At 38.2% G+C, this 20,578-nt stretch overlaps 1 protein-coding gene and 1 long non-coding RNA gene across 5 annotated transcripts in view; both read right to left on the bottom strand.

Moving 5' to 3' along the window:
- Positions 1 to 20,578, bottom strand: part of shank3a (SH3 and multiple ankyrin repeat domains 3a) — a 225,956-nt gene that overhangs the window by 71,885 nt on the left and 133,493 nt on the right. For all 4 annotated transcript variants that reach the window (XM_040025475.1, XM_040025476.1, XM_040025478.1 and 1 more), the window contains 5 exons: positions 17,354 to 17,470; positions 7,563 to 7,640; positions 7,172 to 7,238; positions 5,848 to 6,077; positions 5,545 to 5,714 (listed from right to left, as the gene is read on the bottom strand). In XM_040025475.1, the coding sequence (XP_039881409.1) occupies positions 5,545 to 5,714; positions 5,848 to 6,077; positions 7,172 to 7,238; positions 7,563 to 7,640; positions 17,354 to 17,470 (662 nt within the window). The remainder of the gene's footprint in view (positions 1 to 5,544; positions 5,715 to 5,847; positions 6,078 to 7,171; positions 7,239 to 7,562; positions 7,641 to 17,353; positions 17,471 to 20,578) is intronic.
- LOC120729697 lies at positions 9,005 to 16,124 on the bottom strand. Its single transcript, XR_005694976.1, has 2 exons — positions 14,981 to 16,124; positions 9,005 to 14,927 (listed from the first exon to the last, which is right to left on the bottom strand). It is a non-coding gene; the product is annotated as an uncharacterized LOC120729697 (long non-coding RNA).

The raw sequence follows: 20,578 nt of genomic DNA, 5'->3' as shown, positions 1-20,578 counted from the left end.
TATCAATTTGAGAAGAAGAAAATTCAGGTAAAAAAAAATAATCCTGAAGAGTCAAAAACATGAACTGAAACTGTAAATTTGTCATAAAATATTTGATTTGATTTATACAAAGCTCCATCCTGATTAAAAAAAAGTGCACTGCAGCTGTAGCAATAATTCAGTTTACACAGATCACACTGACCTTGACACTTAGTATGATTTTATTCCATGTGCAAATACAGTAAAAAAGGCGATGTCAGATAATATAAGATCCAAAAATAAATGTTATCCCAGTGATTACACTCCAGTTTAGGGGATAAAACCCTTTGGGGAAAAAGTGTATAGGTTTTACAAAAAAGTCATTTTAATTTTCAGTGTACGAGGAAAAAATAATAATAATAAGCTCTGCATATGGTAAGTGCAAACATTTCCATGTCAGTTATCAGATTCCTAATTAGGATTGATTTTGTTTTGTTTTTTTGCAAAGACAGCTAAAAAAAACAGATTAATATTTGAACAGCTTGTTAATAAATCTAGCTCTTTCAGTTTGTCTCTGTGCGTGAAATCCCAGCATAACTCCAAAGATGCAGCTGCAAATGCCATTTTTACAGATGCCATCAAAACTAAGCCGCCTCAGTGTAGCATTTTCTCACATGACTGCCTTGTCTTCTCAGGTAAATGGCTTTTTCCTCAAATAGCACAGCTCTCTAAGGTGAGATGAGCTCATTATAAACACAGTCATAATCAGCATCACACTTTGCATCCTAATGATCATCAGTCTGTCCTTTGCTTTACTGCACATGAATGGACATGCTATATGCTCTCTCATTCTTTCCTGGGCAACATGGGAGTGTTAATGGTTATCAAGGCCAAAGCAGAATTTGGACTGTGCTCACTGGGCAGAACATATTAAGGTCTTAGACAGCAAATCTGTTTGTACACAGACAGCTTATGCTCTGCAGGGTCTTTAACATTAAACTAAATTAGAAGCAAGAGTCAACTGGTGTGATTAACACATAACTCTAAACTGCGCCTCAATCTCATATGTGGGAGGAGCTCAGCTAAACAAACCCCTTATAACGAGAGTCTTGCGTCTTTTCATAAAATAATCGCTATTCACTTTTCACTGTAATATAAAATTTACCCAAGATATGAAATAAAGTATGGGAGGTGTGATTTATAGTAACTTACATCACATGTGAACTCCTTCACATTATGCTTGGCAATGGGCCATAAGCCTGTAGATAGGTGACGTGCTCTATTTGTAGAGGACGTTTTCTATAAGAACACCTCAACATGTTCCTATAAAGGTGCAAAGGGAATATGGAGAACCGAGGCCTTTCACTGAGCCATGAAAGTCCTTGATCATAGCTAAAAGAGTTTGATAAACAATTTATTCCTAACTGAAATGACAGATTTTTTATGTATCCCGTGGCCTTGCTCACGAGTCAGCCTAAAACAGCAACAAAGATTGCCAGCGCTTATCGATGTGGCACCTGCAGCGATACAGGTGTTGTACTGTGAAAAGGGACCTGATCAGAATTTCAGCTATCACCTGTAGTCATGAGCTCTGGAAACTGACAGAAAACAAGGCAGTAAATTTTTGTTTGCTTCACAGGTTTTTGGACCCTCAGGGACAAGATGAAGGACTAATGTATGCAGAAAGGATTTGGCATAAAAACCTTGAGGGGACATAAAACAGGAGAAGACCCTGGGGCAGCCCTAGAATATAGTGAAGGGATTACATATTGAATGTGAACTGGAAACACCTCAGAAACCCCAAAGTAGAGCTGGAGGATGTGACTAGTGGGAACAACATCAAGGCTATCATAATTATCAAGCTGCTACCACGAATGAGTGTCAGAGCATGCTGAACAGAGGTTAAGCTACTTGAAGAACTGGTATGTTACAGATCAATGCCAACAGCTTTGGAGAAAGACCAGCTAAAAGTAAACCACATCTACATTATTGATGAATACTGACCTGACTCTGAACATTTAACAAAATGAAAGCCATACATCTAGTTTTTAAAAAGCCTATCCAATCAAAGATCGGCTATGAAGGCCTTGGACCGGAGATGAGTTCATCACGGTGCTAAAATAGAGAGACAAACGACCACTCACACTAACATATACATTTACCACTAATTTAAAACTATTAATTAAGCTAACATGCATGCCTTTGGACTGTGGGGGGGAAACTGGAGGACCTAAAAGATGAGAAACCAACCGGTAGGTTCAAAATAAGAACTTTAATGCTGTGAGATGACAGTGCTGCCAGTCGAAACACAAAACAACACTAAAATGACTGCACATAATGCACTATACTGCATGAAATTACCATAATGTGGAATTACTGTGTGGCTAACCCAGTCCAGAGGGCAGTACTCTTTTAAACAAAGATGGAAGAGAAACTGCTAAATGGATCTGTGTTAGATTACTCTAAAAGATCAGTCCCTCTCCCCTGTGTCCTTCTTTGATGTATGAATTTTCCGCAGGTAAAGCAGAGCAAGCTCAACACTCTTTTTTTCTCCTTTTTGTTTCTCTACCCTTTTCCTGTCCTCTATGCATACCTCGGGCCTATGGCCGTGTTGAGGTGCCATGAATAATCTTCACACCGCCAGTGTCTGGTGTGACTAATGCATAGAAAGGAAGGATAGAAGTTGAAAAAGAGGTGAGGAGAACAGTAACAGAACAAGTAATTCAAAGTTGAAGGGAGCAGCACACCTCTCGCTTTTATTTGTAACATAATGGTCATTGTACAGTATATCAGCAGGGAAATGAGGCCAATTCTTTCTCATTAACTATTGGCAATGTTGTGTGACTGAATTTTTATTTAAAATAAACTGTCCCCTAGCCTCCCGTGAGTTGAGAAAAAAAAGGACGGAAACAACCAACAGCCCAAGCAACGATCTAACGGAGCCTGTGCTGGCTGAGTTTTAAAAAAACTACGGTAACTTGGCTCCGAAAAACTGAACAGCTTCATTTCTTATTTAATGTACCCTGGTCAGAGGGCATCTCATATACATACACTTCTAAATAAATACTGACGAAATATTTCCCTGCTGCAACTGTGGGGAAAGTTGGATACAAAAGATCAAATATTGCATCTATTGCTCAGCAACATCACAAAGTGTCTATCTGGCTGCTTGAAATCTTTCTTACAAACCCAGACAAATAACTGAGAGCTCAGGTGCACAGTTCAACATCACAATTTCTGACAATGACACTGACGAGACAATGCTCCATTCTTGATGATTAATTATCTCTTTGTGTTGTCAGCCCATTACGGCAAGTAGCCAATTAACCTTTTACGACGGAGCCAAATTTGCTTTGTCCCGATAAAACTGTGCCATATTATCATATTAACATCATGAATCATGTCTAATCATACTGTCTACTACATCACTTGGAGTTGGAGTGAAAATCGTAGCCACAGCTTTGATTATTGTTAGATTTTGATCTTTAAATTAAAAAACAGAAGTCTAACCTGTTTACCCTTTCTATTGTCTCCATCTAAACCTTTAGCTGAAGGGTAGCCAAATCCTGGCAACACTGCACACACGTGAGGAGGAGGAAGTGATGGTGAGTTCCACAGGAACCTGCTAGAGTGGGCTGTTGACTGGCCAACTAATTTCACACTCCCCTGGCACCCATAATGCCTCTAGAGTTACCACAGGCATAAACAGAAGGTCAGAGAGTGAAACGGAGAGAGGGAGGGAGAAATATTACAGAAAAAAATATCCAAGGACAGCATCAGTCTCACTTGGGTGCAGATTCTGGCCATGGAGACCAGCTGCTCGTTTTAGGCTTTTTATACATTCTCATTTTAATCCATGGCACACTAAAAAAAAAAAGAAAAAAGGTCTCAACGTTTTGTGTACAGAAGACTGCGATATTTCATTTTTCTTTACTTTCATCGTTCTGCCTTTTGTGTCACTTTATGTAAGCCTTGTGCACAGTGACGACAACAGCAAAAGATGTATATCTCTGTCAGTGACTGTTCACGCCAACGCAGCACCAGATATAGTAGAAAAGGACGCACTTACTTTGCTATCATTATTGGACATAACATGCTTCACAGAAAGAGTGGAAGGTACATTAACGATGCGGGGAGACTTTTTTTTAATTAACTAAATTTACTTCATGTATTCCACTTCACTTGTTTCATTTTATTTGATTGTGGTACACTTAGTGCATACACTTTAGACTCTAGAGTTTTAGTGTTTAGTGATGCGTGCGAGTCTTTTATATGATTTAGCAGATTATGCTGAATGTTCTCTGGCTGCAAACTGCAGACGGATGACAAGACTATGGAGCAGTGTTTGCGTGTTTGTGTGTTAATGACAGAAAATGAGGTAAAAAACGTGAGCGCCTGTGAACGTGCGCGTGTGAGTCTCTTTGATGGATGGAGTAAAGTGACAAGAGAGTATTAGAGGAGAGAGGAGTACGGCTGGAGCTGTGTCCGTAATGCAATTCCCTTGACAGACATCAAGCTGCTTCACACAAACACACGTACATTTGCACAGAGCGCGCGGCATCGCGGAAACACATTAGGTGGGCGCTCTATGTAGGTGATCTTGTGCTGATATATGACCATAATAAAAAGCTTAACAAGTGTCTGCAAACCAGTTTAATCTTTTGGTTCAAGATGTGATCAGAGCTCTAGTTTACTGTGCAGTTTGTCTGGTGGTTCAGAGGGGAAGAAATTCGTCCCAGCATCCTGCAGCACCAGTTCATCTGCTGTATTTATCTATCAACTAGGTGACATTACTCAGAGATGTAGCTTCAGAATGTCACCACTGTCTCTCAGTATCTGTCACACAACCCAACATCTGAACAAACACACTTTGGCAGCTGTCAATTGGTCCCGGTGGTGATAATTATTAGTCCCTTTCCATCTGTCTGTCTCTGACCTGTGCACGTGTTTGTGTCTCCACGTACGATTACATATACCACATCTGAAGTATGTTATTTGTGATTCCAGCACGATACCGCAGATGGGCTTGTTACATAAACAGGGTTTTTATTTATGCCTAACACTCATCATGTCACTGATCATACCAAAGCACCCTTACAACCCATGGGCCACCCAACAGCTACGCCAAATGGAACCCATACCGATCTGTATTTCAATCTGTCACTACCACATTATTAACATACATTTTTAGATCCAATACACAGTTTTGTAGCCAGGGTGGACTTTCACATGTCAAAGCCTGAATGAATAAACAAGATTCTGTACTGACTGATATTATGTCATGATTATCACAAGCAGCAGACTGTAGCAGATGGAATAGGATGCAAAAGGCTGCCTGGTGACTAACAAGTGATTCAGACACATCACATGGGGCTCTTTGCTCTCTGAAATTAGGTTTAAAAATCAAAGGAGCTAGCAAAATCACAAGGGCAATAAAAATGATGTACTTAAGTGAATAGCTGCCAAGACTGACAAATGTGAGACATGAATTAGAAACAGGAAATAAAAACAGATTCACTTTTTTTTATGAAGCTCTCTGCTAAGTTGAGTAAAAAAAAACGCAACTGAACGCAGGTTATTACAAACCTGAGTCTTCCACGAGGGCCATGCCCATGAGGGTAGCCGTGGCTGTGGGACCGTCTAGGAACTGGTTTGTCATCTTCATGCATGTGATGTAGAGACGGTGAACGGGAATGGGAGGATCTGGAGCTGCCAGTACTCTGGAGACTGCTGTCAGGGATCTCTCCATGACGACTCTGATATAAGACATGTGTAAAACATCAATCACCTTCCCTGAGATCATCCTTCTCTTTTACTCCTTCACTCTTTCTTATGAATGCATTCATTTTTTTTTAGGTTTACATTTCATATCTGCGCGACTTCGCTTACTTCTCCAAGGCTGCTGTGCTGTTGCCCAAAAGCAGGCAGACTGCGTAGTGAAGGGACGGGGGAGTGACCCTGGCGGCCACGGGCTTCTCTGGTTGGTTGAGCATGGATGTGATCGTGGTCCCCGTTCAGGTTGTTGTCGCTTGCAGAGCGAAGTAAGGAACGGGGTGAAGGCAGGGGGCCAGGCATCACACGTCGACGGTTGGTGTAGGAGGGAGTCTCCCTGAAAGGCACTAAGAAGAAAAATTGCACATAATTATACACTGTTGGCATTTCAGTAAAACCTTAAGATGGATTTCCTAATCCACTGAAGTGGCTTATAAATCTTAGCAATTACCATATTTTAACTTTGAAGGATCAAATACAGAATAAGATAAAAAAGTATATAGAAAGGGATCACTGGACTTTTTGGAATTTGTTTGCAAAAAAATGCAATTTGTTATGAAGTTCACTGTAATTTCTATTTCAGCATGCTGAATGTAAGAAGAGACACAATGCCTTTATGACCAGAGTGAGGCATTACATCCTGCTCACACCAGATGGCAGAGTTTTCCTGTACTTTATTTCAGAGAGAGAAACTACTAAACTCAGCAGGGATCCAATAATCCTCAGGAACATTTTCCAGTTCTGTTACATTTTCATCTCTTTCACTTTTTCTTCTTTGTATTTTCCACTGTATTTAAATTATAATCACTTTCCATGACCTCCTTCGCTATCTAGGTCGAGCTTGATGCCTCTCCAAGTCTACCTTCACTTAATTCAATTCAATTCTATTCACTTAGTTCTGCGCTCTGTATTGTAAGGAAAAGCCCACATTAATACAGAAATCAGACGACCCTCTATGAGCAGGCACCTGGCAACAGTGGGAAGGAAAAACTCCCTTTTAACAAGTAGAAACTGCAAGCAGAACCAGGATCAGGGAGGAGCAGTCATCTGCCATGACTGGTAAGGGGTGAGGGTAAGGAGATCGGACAAAAGACACACTATAGAAGAGAGCCTGAGTTTAATAATCATTAATAACTTAAATGCAGATTGGTGTAGTGAGTGAAAAAAGATGAGTGAAGAAGTAACACTTAGTGCATCATGGCAAGCCCCCTACACCCTAGGCCTTTCGCAATGTAACTAGAGGAGGATTCAAAGTCACCTGATCCAGCCCTAACTATAAGTTTCATCAAAAAGCACATTTTTGAGCCTAATTTTAAGAGTAGAGACAGTGCCTGTCTCCCAAATCCAAACTGGTTCCACAGAAGGCCTGAAAGCTGAAGGCTGTGCCTCAGATTCTACTTTTAAATACCCTGGGAACCCCAAGTTCACTCTGTCAACTTACCAACATCTGATGCTTTGTGGACCTTAACGATTTCTGCCAGGTCAAAGTTCCCAGCTATAATAGCCACCTGGAAATGGGAACAGAGAAACGTACAGGGAGTGGAAAGGAACAACATGAAAAAACATTTCCGTCCTAACTCTTTCACTAAATATTCAACACTTTCAACACTTTGTTGAAGGAGATTGTGTAAAAATCTATATAGCGCTACACTGACCAACCTCCATTATGTACAAGCAAATTATATTTGATGTGCATAAAACAAATGTCAGTATGTCAGTATCAATTTTCTGCTTCATCAGCTATAAAGGCTGGACTCCAACATTAGGTTGCATATTTCAGTTAATTTAGCTGTGACGTACTAGTGTGTAAACCTTTTGTATACCTCACATACCTGAAAAGCAGTCTGGCTATTGTAGTTCTTTATCTCTTTATTGGCTCCCCGGAACAGGAGAACCCGTGCACAGCTCTCCTGAAGGACAACAGAGAGTTGTGTGTGTTTACCTATAGGAGTATTACATGTCACTGTCCTTCATTCTATTGTATGCAACAGCATACAGATATGCAAACAAATACACATGATGACTCCCAAACACAGATTCTAGATAGACACAGCAATCACTTACATATGTGATTCTTTGGAGCACTTATGGATGTTGTTTTGCAGCTTCTAATTGTCCTCTCAATTAGACACGGACAGTTTAAGAAGTATAAGTCATGTTTAACGAATTGCTTCACATCTACTGTCTGCATTAGTAAAAATAGTTTTCTGAATGTCAGATCAGACAAAGTGCACCTAAAATTAACTCCTCGTCTGTTAACCAGTGCAGCTATTAATGGGCGTATCAGCGATGGGCCAAAGAAAATTGTATGTCTCCAGAATCTGTTTTCTAACATCACATGCTACTGAAAAAGGACGACCAAGAAAAGCACATCACGCCATGGAGGCAAGATGAATTATTTCAAATTTACTAGGAAAAACTTTGAACAATTCGGACATGGTTTTAGAAAGTCAAATATCAAGAGGAGTATAATAATTTGTGTGCTATGCAGCATGACAGTGGTTGCCAGAGGCAGCATTACAAGCAACCTCTTTGATCACTTCTAAAAGAAACAGACTTACAAAACTGTTTGAAAATGAGTCTGACAGAGGTGACAGTGTAAAAAAAGAACAAGAATGTCTCTTGAGAAACGCCTGTGGCTAAAACATGAATTTGTGAATTCAGGAAGAAGCCCGTTCCATGAGGTGCTTTTTAAAAAATACAAGGCAGGCATGTTTGAATTCAATGATTTTTTGACAACTAAGGCACTATTTCATGACGAGAAGCGTTGGTGGAAGAACACTTTAACTGCTGCAGGTTGAATCTAAACAAAAATATGATCTAAAGTACAAAGAGAAGTTAGCCACAGACATATGCCGTGTTCCCACTTCAGAAGGCTTACACTATTCCTATAGACATACAGTAACCTTAACCATAACTGCTACTAGTCTAGCCCTGACACTAAGGCTTCACTCCAAATTTTCTTGATCTACATTATGGCTTTTAAAACCCAAGACAGACAGGTCCTCATAGTGTGACTGTGCATACAGATTCATGTTTCCACAATATGTGAAATAATCCCCACCTATATCCACATCATTGCAGTGATACAGTACAAGGCAACATTTTTTTCTAGACTTTCTTGTATTTTTTTTTTACTGGTTTTGTGCAATAGTTTTTCAGATGATTCGAAGGCCTTCAAAGGCTTTATTTGGACACTGATTGCTTTTTTCAGTCCAGTCCTTGTACCTGAGCATTTTCAGAGGAATATTTGCATTTTTTTTTTGCTTGTTTGTTTGCTTGTTAAGCAACTTAACACTAACCTATGAAACATTCAAGTATAAATGTGTCTACATGTAACAGCCAACTTAGCAAAGACCCAATTTCAAATTGTATGTTTAGGCACTTTACTGTCAAGTCATTTGTTCCCATTTATTCAGCAAATCTACTAAAAATGCCAGACAGATAATTTGTATATTTGCACTAAGACAGTGATTTTAAAAGCACTAATAGAAACTTAACATATCTTGGTGTGGAAACTACAGTATCTGAAGGTCCTATCTTTAAAAAGAAAAGAAAAAAAGAAAGAAAAAGAAAACAAATCCAACAAAGTCTTAAACAGAACATGAGAGAAGCATCTGGTCCTTCAGTTGATGGATTTTCTGTTCAGTGAGCCCTCATCAGAAATGGTCTCAATGGAAGGGTAGCTTTCAAGAAGCCATTGTTAAGGAAGGAAATAAGGCAGAAAGGGAAAAGAGTTGGCAAATTACACAAGAACCGGACTAAAAATCAGTGGCAACATGGAGGGATGAATCTAACTTTGACAGAAAACGAGCAAGGATCTCAACATTATTAAAGCAGCGTGAGGTCATCTTGGCAGAGAATGGAACAAAAGACAGCCAAACTCCAGAGAAGAGAAGTACAGTTTAAAAAACCTGGAGAACCATTTCTGAAGTTTAGTTTAAAAAAATTACAAGATATAGGCCGTGCTCAAGAATAAAGGTTGTCATACCAAATACTGACTTTCATGTATGTTTTAATTGTACAAACTTTACCTACTGTATTTCCATATAAATGTTTCCACTTTGTAAATGCTTCAGTAAATAACTGAGTTTTTATGACTTTGTGTATTACGTCTTGGACGTTTCCATCTAAGCAAATGTTTAGTACATATTGAATTTACTAATTGCACTGTGCCTGGCTGCGCTACACACATGTCTTTGGACTCAAATGTACTCAAATGAGTACATTTAGCAATATCAGCCAGAAAGTGTGGAAGCTCCAGTAAATATAGTAAAAGAAAAAATTGTCGCACAAATACTTGTGGCATGACATTTTGTAGGTGGTTTGAAAAGGTATTTAACATAATATATAGCTTGTTTGAAAAGCAACAGATTAATTCGAATTCAAAAAGTGTGGGTATAAAAAACATGGGCTTAATTTAATAATAATTAAAAGAAGGAGAAGAAGAAAAAGAGGAAGGAATCTTAACAATTACAGAACAGACTTCCTGATTAGTTCACAACAACAAATTTCCGTTTTACTCTGTGTAGAACTAGTGTGACATACTGTGTGTAAATGAGTACACACCCCTAGGCAAGAAAGCCCAGCTGTAAATTGACAGGATTGTGTGTCCATGTGCTGGCTGGTTGAGGGTCGATATGTAATTTAACACAGAGAGCAGAATTAATAGGACTAACCTTTCACTAAAATCAGCAAAGTGACTCTAGTGACTCTTAGTGAGTCACACACATTCAGGAACATGCATACCCAGATTCATTTATTATGTTGTTCAGTTAATACATCCATGTGGTTTTACTCTTCAGGCTGTTTATAGCAGATGATCCACTCCTGTATGCACTGGAGCACCCTCTTCTGGTAAAACACAGATGCTAGTATTGGCGGGGGATGTGATGGATCACACCTTTAATCTGTTGCTTTTCAAACAAGCTATATATTATGTTAAGTACTTTTTCAAACCACCTACAAAATGTCATGCCACAAGTATTTGTGCAACAACTTTTTGTTTACTATATTTACTGGAGCTTCCACACTTTCTGGCTGATATTGCTAAATGTACTCATTTGAGTACGGCTGTATATTAGGCATGACGCCAGGTGAAACACAAAGAAATAGGAAAAGTCTCTGTAAACACTGATGGTGAATACACCGAGTATATTTAAAAACAGAGCGGGTGTTATATGCATAATATATGATTACTCTTTATGCTAATATCTAAAGCACACTTGAGGCTAAAATTGCCAAAAAAGCTATATAGATAAATGCCTACGGCTATTAGATTAAGTAATGCTAATCACCCATACCTCAGGCAGCTGCACACACACAGATACACACACACACACATACACAGGTAAATAAACGCAGACATTTTTCAGTGTAAAGCCTCATAATCATCATTCTTCGAGAACGCTAAATGGGTACAGGTTTTCATTCATGCAGACCTTCGAGTGCATATGAAAAATGTACAAATATATTTCCATCATCTCTTTGGAGTGACAACAGAGAATAATGGAGAATATATATCAAGGTTAGAGAGGAATGCTACAAGTGAAAGAACAGAGGAAGATACAAAGACTATGTGAAGGTCGTTTAGAGTATAACGCGCACCGCAGTCTTTCTTTCTAGCAATGACACAACAAGGCCAGGCTAGTTCAAAAGTTTCAAAACTTTTCCAAGCAGTCTCTATAAGGAGATAGAAAGCAGCGATAATAAGTGTCTGTCACACAGACCAGGTGGACCTGAACTTTAGCATTATTAATTATTGCTTATTAATGCAACTTTGGCATTTAACCTGCAAGGTAAACATGCATGTTATATTGGTATTAACCTTGAGTATGTGTCTTGACTCAAACGTGTGTTCTAATTAACCTAAAGTCATTATGCACATGCACAGGCACGCACACACACACAGTCTAATTACAATGTGGACCACATGTGTTCCTCTTCTCTGCAAGTCTTCCTACAATAATCCATAATCCAGTTCTCACTGCTGTTTGTTAGACGTGATTACTTTAGATTCATAGACATGCAAACAGAAGTGATTTAGATCAAGTACTCTTCACTAACGATCAGGTCAGTCATGTGTAAAAAGTGTGACAGATGGTTCCTCTAACAGACATGTTTATACATTTGAGGATTCCTTTTGCCCAGATCTGGCATCCTTCACTGAAAAGTGAGCATGCTTTTACAGTTGTTTGTGATTAACATCAAAGAGGATTTAAAATTGAAACATTTATATCAAGCTAATATGTTATTCTTCTGTGCAACAACAACAACATAATAATTAACGGTATAGCAGGATATCATTGGTCTGACTGCTTTGGATAGATCCGTTTGTGTCTTGCACAGCCTCTGTTTAATTTCACTCATCAGTGTTGCCATTTTCTACAGTACTTTGTCCCTTCTAAATCATTAAACCCATGACCTCCTAAGCATGTGAGCCCTGCCTTCATTCACTGCTTCTGCCAAGCTGAAAGCCCACTAAGTAACTTAAATAGCCAGTCAGACCCAAAGAATAGGACCTTCGGGGCAGTGCTCAAGTACATTTTATTGATGATTACTGAATCTTTTTATTCAGCAAACTCCATCTTCATCTTTCTGTCCATCCATCTGTATGGATCTATTGACATTAGAACAACTGGTTTCCCAGTTGATTGTAGCAGTGCATTTCTTACTTTTATTGCACATAAGCATTCATGTAGGCCTGCTTTTGGCCTTCTGAACCCCCCTTCGACACAATTTTCCTGGGATTGATCAGCTCAACGTCGTATTCGTCTCGAGTGGCAGGATAACAGCAGTCCTCATCACAAGAGCTTGGACAAGATCCACTACAAAACTAAAGACTTTAAAGTTGCAGAAAAAGAAAGTTGCACAAGTAACTGTAAATCAAACTATTTACCCAGTCTATCTGTGGCTGCAAAAAAAGCAGGCACACATGAGTTTCAATCAGTTCAGAGGATTTTATACTGGCAATATTTTCCTGAAAATATAGCTAACTACTGTTTGCTAGTGGTGTAATTCTTCAAAACCACTGTTAAGTTTATACCTTGATTTTTTTTTTTTGAAGTGATGAAAAAAATAAAGAAGAAAAAAAAGTCCACTCTCATAGTTAAGGTGCAAAGTAGGAATGATGTTGGAATACATTTGTGGTCACAGATTGAGAATTACTGTATCCCATAATCATTCCTGCATATTTAGTGCGGCCATGCAAAATACCACCTTCATACAATTAAAATCTTCAAGTCACCGGCCCTTAAATTACACAGGCTTAGGTCAAGATATTGCTTTTTTATTTAGACCTTTTAAAGAACAGTGACCAGCTACGTGACATTTTCACTGCTGAAAGAAGAAAAACGCTGGAAAAATAAGACAAACGATAGATAATAGGCTTCAAGCCCCCTACTCCACGCAACCCTGAAATGGTTAAGTAGGAGAAAATGGATGGATGATACCTCTAATTCAGAGCAAAGGTAAAGATCTAAATCACAAACCAAGTCTTCATACTATTTTTTTTTTTTCATACTAAATTTTAATGATTGATGTTTTGGGAATTTCCTGGTCTAAAAAGAGAGATCGTGACAATGTAATTGTGTAAACAGGTCCATGTTCCCACTACATGAGTAATACATTACACACACTCTTCTGAGCAGTGAACATGAAGTGCCTTAAATCACACGAATGTGTTACAAACAATAAGTATTAAGTATTTATACTGTGTTCACCACACACACACACAGATAATGTGATGTTGATCATCACGACTGAAATTAGCTGTGCAGCACTAAGTTAAACCACAACATTCCAACATACACACAAACACACACGTTTCAGTTCATTTGGGAGAGAGAAAGCGAGAGGAGAAAGCACTTATTTAATGTTAATCAAATCTCTGCTTCCCAGCAAAGCTGTACATAAGCATTTTCTCTTTGAGAAGCCTTAACCTAGCCTAGTGTATCACATTTAATACATGCAGTTCTTTGACACTTCTACATCATCAGTGTGATTTTTATCCCCTGAAAAAACAAAATAAATTGCACAGCCAGATGTAGCGAATACAATACAATTCAAAAGTCATTCATGGAAATTCCAATTTCATTAATTTTATTTAAAACAAATTTGTCAGATGGTTCAATAAACTCTCCATTTTCAAAAATTAGAATTTTCAAGGTTCAGGCTTCATGGGGTTAAACCAAAAAGCACCTGGCTGCTCTACATCTACATGGTTTGCTCAGGAGAATTCTGGTTTATACTGCCCTCATCTCCCACTACCCTAATCTACTTCTTGTTCATTCATATTACGAAATACTGCACGTTAACATCAAGCATTTATCCTCATTATTATTAATATTATTATTATTGTTATTAAAATATTGTTTTATTTGAAGCTACTATATCTAGATTTGAAGCTACATGCAGATTTTCTTGTAGATTACACGGATGTCAAACTCACTAAGACTCACAGCCATCTGGCACTATGAAAGCTGGTAGGCACGTATTCACAGATTTATACTTGGATTTGTGCAGTTTTGTTTTGTTTTTTTCTGTTTGGTTTCACCAGAACAAAATACAAACTAATTCTATAAACAAGTATTTACTATCTTACTATAGCCTGATAAAAGTTTTCAATTATCTGAAACTGTTGGAAACAGTGAAATTAGACTGGGAGATATTTATTAACACGGGAATGGAAACTGTAGCTTATTTAACACTGGTACACAATTCTCCTGCCATAAATATTTAATGCGTGCAAACCCGAAGTGGGAAATAGTGCCCTACATGCACCATTTACTGTTTGAGTAAGATTTGCTAAATAAGTATATAATGCCTAGTCTGTCAGACAAAGTTTTATTCTAAAAATTAAACAATCTATGAATACGTACTCACCGGACACATTATAACTGCTCAGCCAATCAAATTTCAGCAGTACATTGCACTTAGTCATTTAGACATAGTCAAGATGACCAGCTGAAGTCTAAATTGAGCATCAGTGCAGCGAAGAAAGTTACTTAGAAGGTGGTATGGTTATTGGTTTCAGACGAGCTTGTCTGAGTATTTCATAAATTGCTGATCAACTGGGATTTTCCCATACAGCCATCTTTAGGTCTACAGAGAATGATCTAAAAAAGAGGAAATATCCAGTCAGCAGCAGTTCTCTGGGCAAAAATCTCTTGTTAATGCTGGTCAGAGGAGAATGATTCCTCTGAGTTGGTCAGAAGGCGACTCAAAATCCACTTGTTATAACACGAAAAACCTTGAAAACCTTTTCCTTGAAAAACAGGAAATGGAGCCAACAGAAGATTGGAAAATAAACATCACCAAATAAGCACCGTTTAAATACCTCAGTCTGCCTGAACCATGTCCACCCCTATGCATGTATGACCACACCTATCTTCTAAAGGCTGCTTCCAGCAAGGTAACGAACCATCTCACAAAGCTCAGATAATATCCGACTGGTTTCTTGAACGTGACAATGTGTTCACTGTATTCAAAAAGCCTGAAAAGGGAGATTCACAGGACGGATATGCAGTAAATTTGCAGCAACTGTGTGATGCTATCATGGCAGTAGTAATCACTGAGAAAATGTTTCTAGCACCTTATTGAGTCTACACCACAAAGAATTAAAACTGCTGTGAAGGCAAAAGTCCAACCCAATGCCAGCAAGGTATACCAAAAGAAGTGAATGGCATGTTTATATGCGCTGCACTGACATCTTCAGTATGAGAAACGTGGGCTTAGCGTTAAGAGCAATAGACGGGGCATGGAAGCTGTATGGCAATTATAAGCAGGCTCAAATGCATCTTTGTTTAGAAACACGATCTGCAAAGCATCAAGAATTAAATTATATTCTATCCCTGCCTGGTGCATACTTTAATGCAAACTGTATTAGTAACCCACAACTGATAAAATATCTCTAATTGTTGCTCACTTCAGTGGCACAACCACACTTAGACCAATTCTCTTCAGTTGGCCTTTTTAGCCTGGCATCAAAATTCATACAATGGAGAAAATTGCCAGGTGGATTATTCCTGTGGTTTCGACGTTATGAATCCGTCGACGTTATGAAACACACACAAACACTCGATGCAGCGTGGTGGCTGTTCTGTAACTTTACAGACACTGTAAGTAACATCCCTGGAGTCTCTGAGCTTAATATATGTCCTTGACCAAGAAAGTTGAGTGGCACAGCGTTCAGTGCTGTAGCACAATCATTGCTTCTACTATTCGTGGAAAACAGGCATAGACAAATACTTACACTGAAAGAATATATCGTCAGAGTATTCAAATCCTTCACCTTTTGCATGCTTTATGGCAGGGGTGTCAAACTCAAATACACAGTGGGCCAAAATTCAAAACTGGAACAAAGTCGCGGGCTAACATTAATATTTATTAAAAAACAAATCTTCCTCCAGATATAGGAATGAATCTTTTCTTATGGACTCAAATAAATTTTGCTGGAAAACTGAATAGGGAACAAGCAAAGCTTAATACTAAACAATATATATATTAGCTGTATAATACCAGTAGGCCAGCTCTAATAGTAATTTGGTATGGCTTCGCGCCAGAGTTTGACACCTATGCTTTATGGTATTCAGCTAGTAGGGTACAGTATAGAAAAGGAGACCCTGTTTTTGTAAAGGTACCACAGTTCACACACTGGTAAATAAGGCACTGATCAGAGCAAGGATATATCTTATCCTTTGATTCTTCCACAAAGCCCTCAATAAATCGGAAAAAAGATTAAGCCTGGATCCTGCAGCATATTCCTAGACAAACTGAGTAGCTTAGAGGAAGGGTCACAGTCAAGGAGGCAACCCAGTAGTTGCCCTAAATGAGGTTTAGAAGTCCTCTACAGAGACTGGGGCAGTTGAAAGGATAACAGAACTCTATCAATTAGTAAAAGATCAAGACAACAATGAAATGGCTTCAGGACAAGTTTCTGACTGTGACTGGTGCAGCCAAAGGGCAAATGGAGCTTGAGAGGATCTGTCAGGAAGATTAAAATAAACTGACCAAATCCAGGTGTGTAAAGCCTGTAGAGGCTTAACCAAGAAGACTCAAGAATGCACTGGCTCCCAAGTGTCTGAAAAGATCTGAAATCCTTTGTAAATAATTTTTCTTTTGTTTTATGCATATGTTTGTTTACTTCATCCTTATGGGTTATTGAGTATTTACCGATATAAAAAACATGACAATGAAGTCCAATAAAGGATTGTGCTTAATGTGCACATGCTGGATTTCTCAGACCTACTTCACAGACAACAGATGTACAGTGCAAGATTTTTGAGTTATTCCTAATAGAATATTTATGTATAATTTTAGTTTTTTTAGACAACAAAAATCACTAGTCTAAAGCGTATTAAGAAAGCCAACACACTCAGCTGAGAAGCTAGCTCTGGTGCCTGTCGTATAATGTAAATGCATCAAAGAGCCATTAACCACCATGTCCTTGATTTTTCACCCTGCTACTGAATGTGACATTTCTCTACTGTACTGGCACTAAACATCTACACTGGATGTAAACTGTGTAACACACAGGGTTACAACACAAATGCAATTCCCTTCATTCTCCAAGCAAATAGTCCATAAATGTTATTTATGTTTTTCCTGAAACAAGTGTTTGTACCTGGTTGTAGAGCGCACACACATGCAGAGCCGTGTTTCCAGATGCATTTTGAGCACTCATGTCGGCTCCATAGAATAGCAGGTGTTCCAAATGCTGCACATGGCCATAGCGACATGCCTGAAAGGACAGAGATAAAACATTTACACTAACAGAGTCAAAAAGAAGTAAACACGGTCTCTGGGAAAAGAATGCAAATTAATGGGATAACAGTGATATATGTAGGGAAATGAAATGTTTTAAAGAATGACAAAGTCCAGAAATGAACCACAGATGCAATCTGCATTTGCAACTTAAATAAGTAAATTAGTCAATTTTCGGGTCTTAAGGTTCATCAAGAGCCAATGGGCAATAATCGCTGTATTAAAATAGTCCAAAATAACAGGCAAATGTAGCAATTTCGCCAACAAGGTAACAGAGACTTGTTGCTTGTTAAATGCCCCATCACCCCTGCAAGGAACTGTTATAAGCCAAGAAAAATCTCTCTTTAAAATGGCCAAATTAATATAATGTAACCTTAATCTTTTCTTCATCACAACATACAACTGTATACTGGAATAGTTTGAATTTATCATAATCATAATACAAAGAGAAGCCAAGATATCTTTCTATGTCTTTATACAGATTATCTAAATGGTTGAAAGCTAATCTTCAGACCATGCTTTTCCTTGAGCTAATTCCTTTCTAAAAAATATTCTCACCTATGCTAACAGTTTCTAAACAGAAGAGGAAATCTTATTTGCATCACCTAAGGCTAAATGAAATCTGTGAAGCTCTTCTGGCAAGAGTTATGCCTTTTCCTACTTTTTCTGCTTCTTGTTTCACATAACTCTGAGCAATAAACTTTTCATCTAATCTCTATCTTTTCCTTCTTCTTTTTTGTCTCCAAATCTGCGGTTTGTGCGCCTTACTGACAAAGAGGTACACGATTCTCCCCAGCAATTGTTCTCTCACTTCTGTATTCTGTCTCGCTAACAGTGTGTGACAGCAGTGCAAATGTGCACAAATGATTCTGGGATTGTTGTTGGTTATCAGCCCTTTTGCAGTGTATCCTATTGTACACAATACATGCCCAAGGAATGCTAATGCTCGGAAGGGCACAGAGAAGGGAAGAGATGTGGAAGGAGAGTTAAAATGAAAGGATTGGAGTAAAAGTGTGATGGACTGAAGAATTCTTAGATTTACTTTATTTTTGGGTAATAGTGAAAACATACATAAGAACAAATAACTGTAAAAGCATCTTTGCTCTCTTATCCTAAACCCCCTCTATATTTTCAGCAAAGAGACTTCCTGGGTGACTTCACTAAACTCTTTTACGCAATCTTGTCATGAATTGCTTTTTAACACCACTTCCTTAAAAGGTAAGAAGGTGTGTGTTGGTGAGATGTGGTTATTAGCATAATCTGCACTAAAGTTGCTTTGTGGATGTCTTTCTGGCCCCGGAAGGCCATACACAAAACCACAGATGCAGTAAACAGCATCAGTAAAACAATAGTAAAAGTTTATTCTAAATTCATTCAAGTGTCCTTGGGTAAAATACGGAACTCCAAGTTTCTCTGCTGTAATTGGTGTGTCAGTGTTTGTATGAACGGTTGAAAGAAAAGTGCATGATAAAGAGCTTTGTACAAGCAGTATGCTTGAGAAGTAAGTAAGTGTAGACTGTTTTGACATTTCACTACAGAAATGTAGAGGCTGAGTGAATGCCATAAAATCTCTTAAACAGCATCTAGATATCCCTTTGCGTACGAGGCCTTTTCGTCTTTCCAGTACAGCGAGCTTCCTTTGAGCTGACATGTTCAATAAAACCCTCACAAACACAAAGGCTGGTTTAGTTCACAAATAACTTTTACATTTCGTTTAAGACTTTTATTAATTTTGTTTATTATCCTTGGAAACAAAGTTCACTTTAACTAATCTCTGCAATCAAAAACAAATTGAGAATGTTTGATCTTGCTCATAATAACTTCCAAGTAAGAATAATTGCAATACCTTGAGATCAAACACACTTAAGCAGTGTTGTCTAAGTAACTATGGAGAAAAAGAAAAACAGACAGATGAAGGTGAAATTCATGTCAACATGTAATAAAAAAGGTTTGTGTGGGAGACAGGCAAACAGATACTGACATGATCCACGCAGTCCCTCTTTAATGATCCGCGTTCCTCTTGGTACTAACTTCAAATTTCTTATTATATTCACGGGAGGAATACACAACCCCCCCCCCCCCCCTCCTAATATAAAGCCATAAACATTTGTAAAGACAAAGAAGGTTCCCATTCAAATACACTAAGCTTGATTCTGTTACTATGTTGCCACTCAACATTTGACATGCAAGAACTTTCAGACATAAAAATCCTGACACAAATAAAAACACTATATAGGGACTATGCATTATCTTTATAGGGCATGACAAGCCTGTATATGTGTGTGTCTAACATTATGTTGGCAGCACATTGTAAATAAATAATAATAATAAATAAAATTCTACACTTTAGTCATATAGGAACACTGTACCTCTCCATTGGTAGGTACAAACGCGGATTAAATTAATGGCTAGCTATGTAATATATATATATATAATTATAGAATATTTTGTGGGGGTTATTTCTACTAACAGTAAGCAGGTAGTAAATACAGTAAAAAAAAATACTGTCGAAATACTAAAAGTATCCATAAATGACTCAATGTGTATTTACAGCCACTTTAGGTTGGTAATAACTCAGACACAACTGCATATTTTCTAGGAAAGTAGGCAACAAGTGGTTAAAAGCACTTCGATTTGCCCATTAATTTAAGCAACCTTACTTATTTTTCACGGGCTTTCTTGGCCAAAGCCCAAGTTTAATAATGTGCTTTCTATAAATTAGGCTATTACTTTCCAGGTCTTCTTATATAGTTATTGTTCATGGCTATACTCTTTTATAAAAGGTCTACAATCAGACTCAGTAAGTCTTTCCACCTGTGTACTCTTTACACGTGCTTTGGAAGAGGTATATTCATCATTAAAACAAGTAGAAAAACAAAATCAGCACCATGGACTGTTTCAGGAGGGAGGGAAGCAGGTGCAAAATATGACATGAACTTCTCCATAAAGCGAGCAAGATATGTGTGTACATAAGTATATGTGCATAATACTTCAATATAACTGCGGTAATGACTGTCCCAAACAATTGGAAGCACAAATTTCACAGGTCTTGAGCCTCAGTTATGTATAAACAGTAGCTCAGTTT

This window comes from Simochromis diagramma, unplaced genomic scaffold (genome assembly GCF_900408965.1).
Source record: "Simochromis diagramma unplaced genomic scaffold, fSimDia1.1 OVJJ01000293.1, whole genome shotgun sequence".
NCBI classification, from domain to species: Eukaryota; Metazoa; Chordata; class Actinopteri; order Cichliformes; family Cichlidae; genus Simochromis; species Simochromis diagramma.
The sequence above is the reverse complement of the archived record's forward strand: the minus strand, read 5'-3'. Positions and strand labels throughout refer to the sequence as shown.